Source organism: Botrytis deweyae (assembly GCF_014898535.1).
Source record: "Botrytis deweyae strain B1 chromosome Unknown BDEW_009, whole genome shotgun sequence".
Lineage (NCBI taxonomy): Eukaryota > Fungi > Ascomycota > Leotiomycetes > Helotiales > Sclerotiniaceae > Botrytis > Botrytis deweyae.
In genome coordinates, this window is record NW_024066216.1 from 658926 (window position 1) to 675409 (window position 16484).

The 16484-nt window shown below is 43.4% G+C and overlaps 4 protein-coding genes across 4 annotated transcripts; all 4 read left to right on the forward strand.

Annotated features, from left to right (window-relative positions):
• Positions 1 to 589: 589 nt before the first annotated feature.
• Positions 590 to 2346, forward strand: EAE98_004821 (uncharacterized protein; the record flags this gene model as incomplete). Its single annotated transcript, XM_038952442.1, has 3 exons — positions 590 to 808; positions 860 to 1895; positions 1943 to 2346. The coding sequence occupies 3 exons, from the start codon at positions 590 to 592 to the stop codon at positions 2344 to 2346; spliced, it is 1659 nt and encodes a 552-aa protein (XP_038811092.1).
• Positions 2347 to 2570: 224 nt separating this feature from the next.
• Positions 2571 to 5402, forward strand: EAE98_004822 (uncharacterized protein; the record flags this gene model as incomplete). Its single annotated transcript, XM_038952443.1, has 9 exons — positions 2571 to 3011; positions 3076 to 3238; positions 3300 to 3609; positions 3681 to 3779; positions 3865 to 3882; positions 3940 to 4617; positions 4669 to 4749; positions 4805 to 4907; positions 5040 to 5402. 9 exons carry the CDS (start codon positions 2571 to 2573, stop codon positions 5400 to 5402), a joined length of 2256 nt encoding a protein of 751 aa, XP_038811093.1.
• Positions 5403 to 11241: 5839 nt separating this feature from the next.
• Positions 11242 to 12220, forward strand: EAE98_004823 (uncharacterized protein; the record flags this gene model as incomplete). Its single annotated transcript, XM_038952444.1, has 2 exons — positions 11242 to 11822; positions 11875 to 12220. 2 exons carry the CDS (start codon positions 11242 to 11244, stop codon positions 12218 to 12220), a joined length of 927 nt encoding a protein of 308 aa, XP_038811094.1.
• A 745-nt stretch (positions 12221 to 12965) lies between these two features.
• On the forward strand, positions 12966 to 16129 carry EAE98_004824 (uncharacterized protein). The gene is made up of 3 exons (XM_038952445.1): positions 12966 to 13639; positions 13705 to 15198; positions 15252 to 16129. The coding sequence occupies exons 1-3, from the start codon at positions 13369 to 13371 to the stop codon at positions 15971 to 15973; spliced, it is 2487 nt and encodes an 828-aa protein (XP_038811095.1). The 5' UTR covers positions 12966 to 13368; the 3' UTR covers positions 15974 to 16129.
• Positions 16130 to 16484: the final 355 nt, after the last annotated feature.

A 16484-nucleotide genomic window follows, 5' to 3' on the forward strand; every position in this document is an offset into this window, starting at 1 on the left:
CTGAGCGTAAGCGAAGCTCGGACATAATCATGATTAGCGATTGCTAATAAGCTCTCCATATATCTGATTAAAGATTTCTACAGAGATCTCCAGGGGAATAGAAGGTCTTTACGCAAAAGTACCTTGAGAGCACGTCACAAGTATTAAAATGTAATGGCTGAAGGGCGTAAATCTGCGGCTATGTAAGCGCTAGCTGATTGCTAATTCAAATAACTCACGCTTACACGTACTATTTGATCCTTTGAGCCGGGATCCGGGAGTGCTAATAGAAAAGCTTTTTCTTATCCATCCTCGCCATCTCAAGCCTGTAAATAGTGCTGTTTTTGGGGAAGTGGCTCGAGAGTAATAGGCTTATCAGCTGTTTAAGAGAAATCCTAGCCCTCTTGCTACCCATACAGTTTAGACTCGGATCTGTTAGCCACTTCGGGTAAACTGCAGCATACCCCTGAACCTGATATCGGTACCGGTAACTCGGAACGACATCCAACAAAACCGACCTACATCTCGACTGCCAAGCCCGTCCCATTCTCATTCTTGCTTGCTTTTCGGCATTGCATGATTTTGTCTTGTGTGGAAATATTTCTTAGTCATGAACGCTTCTAGCGTTTGTGTTGCAGATGCAGATGCTCTTTTTGGTCCTCGGGTCGATCCATGTCGTAGACAATTCGACTTCACGTTACTTTTCGAGCAGAGTGTTTTCACCGTCGGGCCATCCGCAATATTTATCGTACTTCTTTCTCTGAGAATACCGAAGCTATATCGGGAGAAGAGAAAAACACTGCCGAATTCACTTTGGGGTTTTAAATTGGTGAGTTTCCCCCATCTATTGTTATCATACGTGTGACGCTAACAACGACAGGTGGTAATATCAGTGATTTTATGTCTTCAAATTGCTCTTTTAGCATCGTGGATAGTTTCTCAGGGTCAGCAGACACCCGTATCTGTTCCAGCAACCGTGCTGTCAGTAATTGCCACTATTGGTCTCGCAGCATTATCGAACCTGGAGAATAATCGATCTATACGCCCTTCATTAGTAATTTGCACTTATCTTCTTCTTTCCACGCTATTGGATATAGCTCAAGCAAGAATACTTTGGTTGCAACACGGAAACGCAGCATTGTCGGCATTATTCACAAGTAGTGTGCTAGCCAAAGCAGTTCTACTATGTCTCGAAGCATTCGAGAAAAGATCTTTTCTCAAAGATCCCTACAATAGATACCCACCAGAAGCTTTGGCAGGAGTTATAAATACGAGTCTTTTCTGGTGGCTCAATACACTCATCCAGAATGGTCACAGAAACCTGCTCAGTCTTGGTGATCTCTTTGACACCGATAAAGCCCTGTCATCTTCTTCCCTAGGGACAAAGATGCAAACTGCATGGCGAAATCAATCGCCCAATGGAAAATATTCTCTCCTCTTCGCTATTCTTACAATCTTCAAAATCCCTCTACTCACACTCATATTTCCGCGTCTTTGCCTAATCGGATTCAAATTCTCTCAGCCATTGCTCATAAATCGAGCCATCTCGTTGATTGACAATCCCGAAACGCCGGGAAATCAAAATATCGGATATGCATTGATTGGTGCAACAGCTCTTATATACCTTGGGCTGGCTATTAGCACTGCCCAATACCAACACCAGATATTCCAAGTCATCACCATGATTAGAGGTGGATTAGTCTGCATTATTTATAATGTAACGCTATCCCTCGATGCAAACTCTACAGGCAATTCTGCTGCAGTCACACTGATGAGTACAGATATAGAACGTATTGGAACTGGATTCAGTAGTGTCGATAGTTTATGGGCTGGTCCAATCGAAGCAGGAATCGCAGCATATTTATTACAGCGAGAAATGGGTCTAGCCTGTATCGCACCTGTCATTATTTCACTAGGTGAGTCAAATTGTACACTTTGCAATATTCTCGACTAATCCCTGTAGCATGCACGATTGGAGCATTTTCCATCATGAAATGGGCAAAACATACTCAGAGGGAATGGGTCGAGGCGGTTCAGAAACGCGTTACAATCACATCATCAGCACTTAAATCGATCAGGGGAATCAAGATGCAGGGACTCACAACACGATTGTCCGAAGACTTGCAGGAGCTTCGTGTCCAGGAACTCGAGTATGCGAAGCCGTTTCGTAGGAATATTATTGCCACGGCAGTGTCATCTAATGTCACAACCCTGTGCGGACCGGCTATAACGTTTATTGTCTATATTCTTATTCAAAGAACCAAGGATGCGGCAACGCTGAATATTGGACAGGCTTTCACGAGTTTGTCTCTGATTTCGTTATTGAGTACGCCGGTTTCGGAATTGGTTCAGACGATTCCTACGTAAGCTGATTTCATGGGATACCAGAGATAATGAATGACCAACTCGAGAGAAAGATTTGCCGCCGCAATGGGTTGTATGGAAAGAATTCAGACTTATATCAGGACACAGAATCGCAACGATCCTAGATTTTCTAGAAAAAATTTGAACGCATCTCGATATCTGGAGAATCTGGAGACAATGTCAATCTTGTTTCCCATGAGATGGAGCTGCAAACGGTCCGTTCAATCATGCCGGCCTCTTCGTCCCATGCTCGGAAGAATGATATCCTTACAATCAAAGACGCATCGTTTACTTTCTCACCCGAAGGCACACCAGTTCTCAAAAACATCAATATCGAAATTTCTCGCGGTACGTTAACAATGATTATCGGTGCAATAGGAAGCGGCAAATCAAGTCTCCTGAAAGCAATGCTTGGAGAACTACCAAGTACTAAAGGATTTGTATTCACGAATACTTCAAGTATTGCATTTTGTTCTCAAACCCCATGGTTACCCAATAGCAAGCTACGAGAACTTGTGCTTGCGGGATCAAGCTACGATGAAGTTTGGTATCACGCGGTGCTCGCGGCTTGTCTGCTTCATCATGATATTGCTACGTTTTCGGATGGCGAGGAAATAATCATCGGTAGTGATGGGGCTACTCTGAGCGGTGGACAGAAGCAGAGATTGGTGGGTTGATTTACTGTTTTGGAAATATTGACCTGCTTCTTGTATGTAAGCTAATCCTGGTTAGGCATTGGAACGCGCATTATATTCCAGAAAAGACTTACTTCTGATCGATGACGTTTTCAGCGGACTCGATTACAAGACAAACAAAGCTGTCTTCCGCAAAAATTTTGGTCAAGAAGGACTATGCAAGGTGCATACTATAACTGTCGTTCTTGCCACGCACGCAAGTAAGCGCGGATTCGAGTGAAATAGCAAAAAAAAAACATGAACTGAGCTGACGGAATTTAGTTGAACATCTGCAATCCGCCGACAATCTTATTGTTCTCTCTAACAATGGCAAGATTGCAGAACAAGGAAACTTTCGAAAACTGCAAGAAAATGACGATAGCTATGTCAAAGATTTGATTTTCCATGAAAGTCCAGATGAGAAATCAGACGAAATCTCAGTCACAGAAACGGCGAACAAAACACCGACTAGACCAAAATCGGCTGAAACCAACGACTTCAACCGCCAAGATGGCGATGCCAGTGTATACTTCTACTTTGCGGAATCCGTAGGCTGGATCTATTTCTCTCTTTTCATCGGATCAGTACTTTTGTACGCGTTCTCCAGCGAATTCCAAGCTGTTCTCCTAGAACTATGGTCCAAAGCGGAGACTAATCATTCAGGTGTCTACACAAATCTATACATGGGTTTATACGCAATGCTATCCATAATAGCCTTGTGTGGGATGGGGGGGTTGCTCTGCGTCACATTGTTATTTGCAGGTCCATGTGCTTCTATTAATCTTCATCGCACGCTCTTGCATACCGTTATGACTGCGCCATATTCCTGATTCACGGCAACTGATAGCGGGATAACGTTGAATAGGTAGGTAACTTCAACATCTAATACTATTCAATATCAGCTAACACTCTATAAATTCAGTCAAGATATGAATTTAATCGACATGGAGCTCTTGACAGGAATCGTCGACACATTCGCAGGTACATTCATGGCCATTGCTCAAGCGATACTTATTGCCACTGGAGCCAAATACGTCGGAGTCATTCTTCCATTCATAATCGGCACTCTTTATATTCTCCAGAAAGTGTACTTGAAAACATCGAGACAACTTCGATTGTTAGATCTAGAATCCAAATCACCGCTCTACTCACACTTTACGGAGACGCTCAGCGGACTCACGACCATCCGCGCTTTTGGATGGCAAACCCAATCCGCTGAGAAGAATCGAAAACTTCTGGATCTCTCACAAAAACCTTACTATTTACTCTACTGTATACAGAGATGGCTCAATCTTGTTTTAGATCTCATCATTGCTGGCATTGCTGTTATTCTCATCACGTTTGCAACACAGATTCGTGGGACTACTAGTGCAGGTACTCTCGGTATCGCTTTGGTGAAAATTCTACAGTTCAACTCGACATTGAGTTTTCTGATTAGAAAATGGACTCAGCTAGAAACTTTTATTGGTGCTGTAGCTAGAGTGAAGAGCTTTGAAGCGAATACTTTGTCGGAGAATGGTCCTTTGGAAGTTAATCTACCGCCACCTGAATGGCCTGTTAAGGCTAAAGTCGAGTTCAGAAATGTGACTGCGACTTATGGGTAAGGGCAGAATCGGAGAAGTTATATAGAATCTACTAACAGTATTAACAGTAACGATGAACCTGCTGTGCGGGATGTCTCATTTTGTATCGAGGGTGGCACGAAATTGGGTATAGTTGGAAGGACTGGTTCGTGAGTGTACCTTTTCCATTCTCAACGTTTAAAGATCTAACATATCTTCCCATAGTGGGAAATCATCTCTAACATTAGCACTCTTCCGGATGCTCGAGCTAAAAACAGGAGATATCCTCATTGACAATATCTCCATTTCTACTCTCCGCCGTGAATCAGTACGCTGTTCCTTCATCACCATTCCCCAAAAACCTTACTTCCTATCTGGCACTGTCGGCTTCAATGCAGACCCATTTCATTCTCTAGACAATCAAGCAATCCAGACTGCGCTTGTTCGTGTTGGACTATAGGACATTATATGCGATAACGGAGGTTTAGAAGCTTCCATGGACGCAACGCCTCTCAGCCAAGGCCAACAGCAACTTTTCTGCATCGCAAGAGCATTGATCAGGAAAGTAGCGTTGGGAAATAAGAATCATGGAATTCTGGTGCTTGATGAGGTGACGAGTAATGTTGATTCTGCCAGTGAAGAGATCATGTTGCGGATTCTGGATGAGGAATTTAAGGGCTGGACAGTACTTGCTGTAGCTCATAGATTGGGAACGATTAAGAGTTACGATAGAGATCTGGTTCTTGATAAGGGGAGTGTGGTGGAGGATGGAGCGCCGGAGGATTTGATCCGAAAAGAGGGAGGTCTATTTAAGGAATTATGAGAGAATGGATTTGGGAAAGAGAGTACTGTGTAGTGTGTTGAGTAGAGTTTCGTTTCTTTCTCTGCCTTTGTTGTTTCTTTTACTTGTAAAGAAAGGAAACTCCTTAGATTGTCGATTAATTCCATTCTATTATACTGTTCATCCTATTCATAGCATGGAATACACTCGTACCCATACTGGAAGCTTTCACCACACCCAATACAATTGGAATGTAAAACTATTCAATATGCATACTGGAATCTATCGATAATCCAACTGGCCCCATTACATGTAGCACACTGAGTTCCCCATTAGATAGCCATCGCATGCTGTCAATGTCGTGTTATGGACAACAATCACATGTTGACCTCTTCTGACAATCACAACTCTATCCAGAGACACAGCGTCGCCGATAACTTTTTGAAGTAGCAGGGGATAATAAGAAAATTGGTTCATATGAGCGATATTTACAATATCCGCAGTTACATGGAGCAAAGCTCATTATGTGTGGAGATGAAATCGTCCCGTTGAGGCTATCACAAAGGGAAATATATTTTTACACAACGCTTGTGGCCATAAACTTATTGGCAATGCTTTGTAGAAAATGAAAAGTGATCAAAATATTGATGTCGTGATATCGTGATGAAAAGAATATGTTTTACTCAAGTCTATCGACGCTTTTGAACGGCGCATCATCGGCTAAACTTACCATTTTTCCATCTTTTGTCCGAGAGCATCCGAGTCATAAATTCTCATTTCTCTTCCTGAGGCTGAGTCAAGTTTTCTTTCTTCAAAAAAAAATCATGACGACGCGGCGTCTCCGTTGGTATAAATAAATTTCATTATCTTGTCATGCGAAATATATCTTCAATTTCTCTTTGTACCCCGATTCAATAGCGGCATCAGCAGTACCAGTATTTTCCATTCTCAATTTCGACGCTTTCATGCAGATCTCTTCTCGACTCTGTTGGGTGCAAGGTCACGATATTAACAAAGGGATTCCCCTACACACCTTTCTTCCCTAGACGCAAAAGAGAGGGGATGGAGATGCCGCGGTGGAGTCCTGTCCATCTACACACCGTGGTGACCGTCTGTACCAAAAATCGCAATCAAAATCTCAGTTCATGAACGTTAGGCCCCAGCAGAAATCCTGGTCATCCGGACACGGCTTTCCAGGGCATGGAGGGCATGTAGCCTGTAGGGCCAATTTTCTGAACCCCTCAAAGATTCCCTTGAGTTCTAGAACGATTGGGATAATATTGGTTCGTGCTAACTTCTAAGGTTGCGTGGATCCGGGAATGTAGTAGATACCTACGGAGTACTAGGTAGATGAGATATGAAATGGGTATGTAATATATTACATGAGAGAGTGAATTTAATTGAATGAGGTAAATAAAATGGTGAACCCGCCAAGGATCATGTGCGAAGTAATGGTAGATGGAGTTGATGGCGTAGATGGAGATTTGTCTGCTGAGAGTTTCCACTACTGTACCGGTAGGACTGTTTCTCATGCGATGATAATTCTGGGTACCGATGCCATTGTGTGCTCCGTACACTACGCGGTTACGACAATTACAATTTCGATTCCGAATTCGATTCCGCAAAAAGAAGTCGAGGACGGTGAAGAATGAAGAGTCAAAAGTTAATGGTTGACAATCTAACGGTGAACACAAAATGATGCAGCAGATTACGACTACCAACGGACATTTCTCACAGGGTAACATTAGCAAGCATCTCCATAGAAAAAGAGCCACGACTGCTCTCCAATCTTACGGATCCCCAATCTAACAATCTAATCAAGAAAACGGAACAAGGAAATCGGCCTTGTGCATGCAGTAATGCAACAATAATGCAAACACGGCAGTGACGATCTGCGGAGCGCACTGTACCTAGCTACGTACTGCAATGAAGATCTGATAGCTATCGTAAAACAGTAATCTCTCATCCCTATGAATGGTGTATCAAAAACTCCGAGCTATCAGATCAATGCTTTTTTTCCCCTTTGCTTCTTTTCCCCCATCTTCCCCTTTATGCCAAGCTTTACGATCAAACATGTTAAAAGAAAAGACTAACCTTACTTATTACTGTTTGAGGTGGTTAACTAATTTGTTCTCCTTGCTGCATTTTGTAGATAGGTAGTAGGTAGTTCGGTAGACAAGTATGTACGTGTAGTCGTACAACAATATTTCTAACCCATACGAAGTATTCAAAACTTGCGAGGTATATTCTCTATACGAATCAGACGAAAGTTATTTTTCTCAGTGAATCAATTCGGCACCCCTGATTCTTCCTGGGTATGTACCGGTGTTGTACCTATCAGCTTACCAGGCTTTAGACGCTCGTGAGTAAAAATGCTCGGCTAATGGATAATTGTTCGTTCCTGATTATGGTGAGGAGATCTAATGCAGGTACAAGATTCTTACAAGCTTGCCGAGAAAATCGAAAATCCAATGAGAATGGATAGATGGATACTCTAGACCTTGCGGTTCCTCTTACTAAAGAAATATGATTCACGTATGATATGGGTTGTTGAAATGGTTTCTAGACCTCCGTCCAAGAATCTTGGAACCTCTGCAATTCCTTAACTTTGGAATTTTCAATATGTGTTATTTGGAGTACGAGGTATGTATGTATGTATGTGTATGTACGGCGTATATATCATTACAAGTTTGAGTTTGAACATCTGTGTTTCCTCGGAGCTGAGCTGAGCTGAGCTATACGATGATATAGGTAGCTTTTGTTTGCTCGCTACCTGCCCAGCTGGCTAATTAGGTAAAACGGAAACGAAACGCAAACGCAAGCAACAGAGAGTTTTGCAACATCTCGCTGCTCATCCATGTCAACCCCAGACTCTCGTTCTTGCAATCTTGACAAGCACCAACAACATTCAGGGAGCGAAATTCATGCGAGACCCTGTTGGAAATCTCGTTGGTCCCACCCGGTCGTTTCATTAATCAATACGAGATGAACTGCCGCATGGTCGGTGGCATCTGGACTTCTCGATATGACATCACGTTTGCTGGATCAGCTTTTGTACATATTCTTTTTCGATGTGCTTTTCCGTGGGACGGGAGGCAGGAGATCTTCGTGTGCGATTATGAACCTGTCGTTTTGCTACAGAGTTAAATACCTCATACAATGCAAAGTTAGATGAATCGGGAATTTACAGTAGGTCGATGGATGACGGTGACCCGATGACTAGATTAAATGCTTCATCAACAATTATTTCCTAGTACATGCTCTATAGACCTAGACTGCCTAGTATCTATCAATTGATCGATCTATCTGCGAAGGAATGCCTACTAGACCATTACCCAGCCAAGGCTCTTTACACCTGTCTATCAACAATCCAACAGCCGACCCTAAGGCTCACTCACCACACGACCACGGTGATCTCCACCACCCAACCTTTCAACCCAACCTTTTTGATCCTCCAGGAATCATCTCTCTGGTAAATATACATCACATTGAGGCTTTGTATCGGGTTTCACAATATTTTCAGAAAATCCAGTCAGATTGGATTCTCTTCCCTTTCCTCGCCTCCAGCGTTTCGAGTTTCTCCTTACTGTACGTACATAGCTCACTAATGCATCCATCCCAATAATCTCTTCCTCCCATCTATCTATTGAATTCTCCACGCGAAACGAATACTAGAAAAGCGACAGTTTATCGAATCAATCATCGCATTGGTCACCTTTTCAATATTGCAAAAACGTTAGATCTTCACAACGAGGTATGAAAATGAAAATGAAAATGAAAATGAAAATATGTCCGTCTACAGACACCGTAGTACAAAACTGTTTCAATTGAAACATGGCACTATCCCTCTCCCTCGCGCATCTCATGATGATACAATTACAATACAAGAGCGCGCAATTCCCCGGCCATCATATCCACACATGCAACTTGTTTCGAGAGAGAGAGAGAGTAGCGTGCACATTCTCACAAATTGATTATTATTGTATGATTCGTATCGTGTCCTGAATCATCGTCTCGTTCGTACCTACCTACCTACGGATTATTCATCGTCACGATAACGCTCTCACATCACTCACTCATTGTTCTTCCGGGGTCCGCATCGATACATCGATGCTTGAATCAGAAGTGAAATTATCATCTCCAGATTTCTTATGCTTCTGCTTTCTCATTTTACATTACATTACATTACATTCATATTCATATTCACATAACAATTTTATTCGCATCAATATCATTTCACATAATTTCACACCACAAATTGACCGCTATCTGTCTACCCACGAAAAAGCACCATCACCATCACCATCACCATCACCATCACCATCACCAACCTACACCAGCACTCTCCATCCAAAGTTCCAAACCCACAAAGTACGTACCGTCCTTAGTCCCGGCTGTCCGAGATGAAGCCCCAAAGGCTTGTCCAAAGTGTTTCAAGTAGAGTGCAAAGTGACAGCGACCACCCCTACCAGGAGCCCATCGAGCGCCCACCCAGAATCTCCCTAGTGCCCGCACCCTCATCTTGCCGCTGCATGATTCGTTTGCTAACCCTCCGTGAGAAAGAGAGATCCAATTACCGTCGCTCGAAGAACACAACCAACCCCCTGCAGAAACCCTCCTCTCCGCTACAAAGTCTAGTCGATATCCATCCGAGAGAATTCGTCCAAGCCATCCTGGTTTCTTCTTGGTTCATCTTAGGTATTTCTTTCGTGCTTTTCGGTTTAGAGTACTTGTCTAGGTAATACGGAAGAAGACGTAGAGAAAGGAAAGAAAGGACAGGAAGGAAGGAAGGAAGAAAGAAAGAAAGAAAGAAAGAAAGAAAGAAAAATCTTTTATTCATCCGTTGAGTCTGCATATTAAAGAAATCATAACACGCTAGCACTCTACTTGGAAATCTTTAAAGGTAAGTGAAGATTGGCACGAGTGAAGATTTTATGAGGATCGTGGATGCGCTATCTTCGGTCTATCCCGTACGCTATCAAATTGACAAGAGAGTTCTTTGACGATGAAGATAGGTGTTCCTGTCGTGAAATAATGTACTTGTGTTTTTTCTTTATGTGTTTCTATTCTGAGGAATAAAGAAGGGATTTAATGTGATTGTCTAGTTTCTATTCTTGTATCCCATTCGCTTTTTGGTACCTGAATGACGAGTTTCGAGCAAAGATTGAATAAAGGGTATCTTTTGCCGATAGAGAAGAGAAGAAGAGAAGTTTGATATCTCGATATAACTTCAAAGAAAATCCATCGACATTATCGACATTATCGACATTATCGATCTGTACGCAGAGTAACGGAAATTACCCTTGATTATTTAATATCCATCCAATTCCCCCTTCATTCTTCTAAACTCCATTCACCAGAATATCATCTACACTCACTCACTCATTTAATTCATTCATTACCCTTTTTAGTTATTTTGATTAGAAAATATCCCGGTTAAACATCATCATCCAATCCTTCTACTTTCCACCAGAAACCCTGGACCAAAGCACTTTCAACGGACCCACTAAATCTTATTAGCACCGCTCCACAGCAAACCCAACCCCAGTCTCACCCATCCATCAAACTTTACTCCTTTGAAATAAAACCACCTTCTTTTCCGCCCATCTGGATTTTGTCCTTTTTACCCACCACCACCACATTTACATTCCTTACAACCAGTCTTTCGAGGCACTTACACTCATTCGAGCAGTTTGAAATTCTTCGAAAGAATATATCCTCACGAGTCCAGCAGTGCTGCCAATCTTTTCACGCCAATTTCATAACGAAACTCCCGGTCCAAGTACACTCACTCACTTTCTCGAAGAAAGCAACGGAAATTCCAAAAGTCATCTCAACCCAAGGAAATTAAACCCCCACATTACCGTCAACGTCAATCAAAATGCGTTCCTCAATCGCTCTCGCTTCCCTCTGCGCTGCCTTTGCAGCTGCTTCCCCCCTCGTCAAGAAGGGTCTTGAGATCGCCGCTCCCGCCGCTCAAGTCGTCGAGACACATGTTGATGTCGTCACAAACGTGGTCATGGTCACTGTCACTGGAGAGCCAGTCATCGTTACTGCTGGAGCCGAATCTACCCCCGCTCCAGTTATCGTGACTGTCACTGCCCCAGCTCAATCTAGACCTCACAGACACTCTCACTCTCAAGCCGCCCCTGCCCCGGCACCAACTACAACTTCCCAAGCTGTCGTTGTCGTTACTGAAACCCAAGCTCCAACTACCTACGCCGCCGCTCCAGCTACCACCGAAGCTGCTGCCGCCAAGGTTGTTGATGTCACTACAAGCTCCGCCGCCCCTGTCGCAGCTACTACTGAAGTTGCCTCCGCCACCGATGCTCTCACCCCAACTTGTGTCGCTGCACACAACGATGCTCGTGCTAGTCATCAAGCTAGCCCCATGACATGGAATCAAACTCTTGCTGACTACGCCGCTCAAGAGGGTAGCTGCACCAAATTCGCCCATGACTTGTAAGTTTTCTTCCTCTCTCATATATCAGAATGTAACACTAATACAAAATAGGACCGCTGGTGGTGGTGGCTATGGACAAAACATCGCTGTTTCCGGAAACTCCGACGCAACTGCTTTTACTACCGAAGCCGCCCTCGCTGATCACATCAAGCAATGGTATGAAGAGGAATCTCTCTTCGGTTCATTGTACGGTGTTGCCAGCCCATCTGAGGCTGTTGGTGACTTCTTGCATTTCACCCAAATTGTCTGGCAAGGATCCCACCAAGTTGGATGTGCCGTCAAGACTTGCGGAACCGACAACTCCATCTACCCAGGCATGTACATCTGGTACAGTGTCTGCAACTACTACCCAGCAGGAAACGTTATCGGTGAATTCGCCACCAACGTTCTTTCTTAAATGATATCATGCCCATTTGCACATAAAGGAGTTCTTGGCGTTTAAGCTCTGTAGCTTAACTTACCTTTCATGTATGAACTTCTATTGAGAGGGGGTTTTTGTTGCCTGGCTCTGGGCCGCAACTCCATACCTTCGATACGCATTTAACGACATCATAAAAAATGGACAGAAATGGATGGATCTCGCGTCTTCCCTGGGTGTTCGACGACCTTCTTGACTTTATGCGTTGCGCCTTTTAGATACCCCTTGATAGACTTGGGTTCCTAATTGCTTTAAGTTATTTCGCACGTATTAGCATTCTTCTGCTCATCATTCAGTTCTTGTACATAGTTGAACTTAACAGGTCCTTGAGATCCTTTTTCCAAAACTTTATTAGTTCCTGATTGTATCTGTGATTGTGAATTGACTGTGATTTGATGGTGATTTGATGGTGATTTACCCCCTCTGAGGCACGCCAAAGTGTAAGATAATTAATTGATTCCTTTCAGATCAATGAGGAATCTCGTTAATCTTCACCCGCGTTCTTGGGCGTTGATCCGATCTAGTTCAAGCGGATCTACAACGATGTGACAATCGATGCATGGTTGAAGTGAGGTGGGATTGAGATTTGTGCGGGATGAATAAAGCTTGGCAAGAATGAGTCAGTCTTCGGTAGTGGCAGCGCAGCTGCGGGATAAAACGGTCCGTGCCTATATCTGAGATTCTGAGCTAATCAAGACTCAAGAGGTGATGGATGGAATACTGACGATAAGGCGATACGCCTAGAAACGCAGGTGTCTCGACTTTTTTCTATCTTCACACAATACTAGGTACATGAAGATATCTTTCTGGATTCAGGTAGTGTTTGTACTCTTCTTTTAATGCTTTGAAGATTTTTAGACATCTTTTTGAGTGTAAGATATCTGTGATTATATCTGATATTCGTTTGAAACAAAGTCGTCCTTCCGAAACGAAAGTGTGCTATTTTATCAGGATAACGAGGCAGCCGTTAGTGACCTTGAGAGTCAACTCGACAACACAGACAACTCAACTCCACTTCTCGCGCACGCGAATTTCACCTTCCCATTTGAGATTGAACATACAGATTACGGTCCACTTCAAGAACATTAAAACCTTTCAATTCAAAGATAGACATTTGAGTTCAGAGCATGATGAGTTCAAACATGCGTGGAGTGGGGGAGGCCCAAGGCATTGGACAGGCTTTGAAGGGTATGTTGGGAAAGGCCACTACGACGGTACCGGAACAGAAGAACGATAAAGTGCAGCTGGTCAATAGAGCCAGTGAAAGCAAGAGTCCATATGTTCGCGCTCATTCTGCGAATCCGGTGGCATGGCAGCTTTGGGGGGATGAAGCAATTGACTTGGCGCGTCGGGAAAATAAATTGTTGTTTGTGAGCATTGGTTACAGCTCCTGTCATTGTAAGTTCTCCATTCTTTGAAACTCGCCAAAAGATAGGATCAAGGGCTTACGACATGGAACAAAGGGTGCCATATAATGGAGCGCGAGTCATTCGAAAACGAAGAAGTAGCTGCGAGATTAAATAGCTCATTTATACCCATCAAAGTCGATCGCGAAGAACGTCCGGATATTGATAGAATTTATATGAACTTTGTGCAAGCGACGACAGGCTCTGGAGGATGGCCGCTGAATGTCTTCCTGACACCGAGTTTGGAGCCAGTGTTTGGGGGTACATATTGGCGGGGACCAAGTAAGACGACAGATTTCGAAGATCAGGTCGACTTTTTGGGAATTCTGGATAAATTGAGTACTGTCTGGTCAGAACAAGAATCGCGATGTAGACAGGATTCGGCACAAAGCTTGCAGCAATTGAAGGATTTCGCTAACGAGGGTACCTTGAGTAACAGACTGGGGGAGGGTGTGGACAATATTGATCTCGAGTTACTGGAAGAAGTCACTGAACATTTCGCTAGTAGCTATGATCAGGCAAATGGAGGGTTTGGGTCAGCTCCAAAGTTTCCCACTCCTTCGAAAATTGCCTTCTTGCTTCGTTTGGGCCAATTTCCACAAGCTGTAATTGACATTGTTGGACTTCCTGATTGTCAAAAAGCCCAGGAAATCGCCATTACAACTCTTCGAAAAATGGCTCGTGGTGGAATTCATGATCATATTGGAAATGGCTTCTTTAGATATTCTGCCACTGCAGATTGGTCTCTTCCCCACTTCGAAAAAATGCTTTACGATAATGCACAGCTTCTACATCTCTATTTGGATGGCTTTCTTTTGTCGCGAGACCCGGAGTTTCTAGGAGTCGCATACGATATCGCGAATTATTTGACAACCACTCTTTCACACTCGGAGGGAGGATTTTATTCAAGCGAAGATGCCGACAGTTATTATAAAAATGGTGATTCCGAGAAACGAGAAGGTGCCTATTACGTTTGGACTAAACGAGAATTTGAAAATATTCTTGGCAGCGAACGTGGATTGATACTTTCCGCTTTCTTCAATGTTACTAGTCACGGTAATGTGGCGCAGGAGAATGATCCACATGACGAATTCATGGACCAGAACGTATTAGCCATTTCAAGCACTCCATCTGCGTTAGCCAGTCAATTTGGCATCAAGGAGGCTGAAATTATAAAGGTTATCAAGGAAGGCAAAGCGCAATTGAGAAGACGTCGAGAAGCTGACCGGGTGAAACCAGCTATGGATGATAAAATCGTTGTCAGCTGGAATGGTATTGCGATAGGGGCTTTAGCTAGATTATCCTCCGTTATCAATGGTTTCGATCCAGTCAAGGCTCAAGAGTACCTAAATGCAGCCCTCAAGGCAGCTACATTTATCAAGGAAAGTCTGTATGACGATAAAGCCAAGATTCTCTACCGGATTTGGCGTGAAGGACGAGGTGATACTCAGGGATTTGCGGACGATTATGCATTTTTGATCGAAGGACTTATCGATTTATATGAAACTACTTTCGACGAGAAGTGGCTTCAATGGGCCGATGAACTTCAACGTAAGTAACTCTTATTCCAATTGATACATAGTAATACTAATGGCAATCAATAGAATCGCAAATAAATCTTTTCTACGACGGGAATGGTACAGGTGCATTCTTTTCAACTACCGCCTCTGCTCAAGACGTGATCCTTCGTCTCAAAGATGCCATGGATTCTTCCGAACCTTCTACGAATGGCGTCTCTTCCTCGAATTTGTATCGCTTGTCTTCAATTTTCAACGATGAATCTTATGCAAAGAAGGCGAAAGAAACTGTGAAAAGTTTCGAATCCGAAATGTTACAATATCCGTGGTTATTCCCTAGTTTCATGCCGGCAATTGTAGCAAGTCACTTGGGTGTAAAGAGTATGGTGATTCATGACGCACCTGGTGATAATTTAGGGGGAAGATGGGTTCAGCAATCTGAAAAGGAGCCCCGGGGTTCTTTAGGATCGATTGTTCGGTTGAATTCTTCGGAGGGAAATGGACAGTGGTTGAGAGAGCGAAATCCATTGTTGAAGGATGCGCGAAAGAGCGACAAGACTAAGATACTCGTCTGCGAAAATGGAGTATGTAAAGAAGAGGAAGAGCCAATCTTTGTGGACTCGGGTGTCAAGATGGAGGAAAGTCCCATGGAAAATGATAGTTTTCAAATGACCGGTTTGAAAGAATCATTATCGGGCTCGGGAGAAAGTTTAAATAAGAGCCAAGGGGAACCAGTCCCAAAGGGAAATTTACAGCAAGTAGATCTTGGGGCTAAGACTAGCGTTGCGAATAAAGGAAAGGAAAATTAGGGTTATGTGAAAAGGAAAAGGTGTGGTTAGCTATCATGGCGTCATTGTTGATAGGGGTTTAGCGGAGTTTCAAAGATGTGTATGGTAAAGCGTATCAATGAATGGATTTCGCTCACTTGCTTACTTGTCTTGTTTGTTGATGTTCTGTTTGCTTTTAGTGAAGTGAAATGTACTTGATGGCTGGTGTATCTTCCAATTTGAAAATATGATTATAGTAGAATGGTGGTAGGGTAGGCCGCAAGCGGCTGGGCTTTTCGGGGATTGTTCGTGAGACTTGTGGAGGGACATACTTTCATTAGATGTTAAGTGTCGAGGTGTGTGTACTCACTCGGGTGTGAGTATGAACTGCAATCCCGAAGCTGAGAGAGCATCTGAGGAAATCAGTGGAATATCCATGTGCAAGTACCTAGGTAGTCACCGAGCGGATAACCATGAATCGGCGCTTCATTCATGGTGTGTGCATTCTGATTTAGACATCGCGTTTGCGATGTGATTTAATCATTTAGGAAGA

Coding starts and splice junctions, on each gene's coding strand:
- EAE98_004824 (XM_038952445.1), top strand. CDS start 13,369: ATGATGAGTTCAAACATGCGTGGAGTGGGGGAGGCCCAAGGCATTGGA. Junction 13,640..13,704: donor TGGTTACAGCTCCTGTCATT/GTAAGTTCTCCA, acceptor CATGGAACAAAG/GGTGCCATATAATGGAGCGC. Junction 15,199..15,251: donor ATGGGCCGATGAACTTCAAC/GTAAGTAACTCT, acceptor GGCAATCAATAG/AATCGCAAATAAATCTTTTC.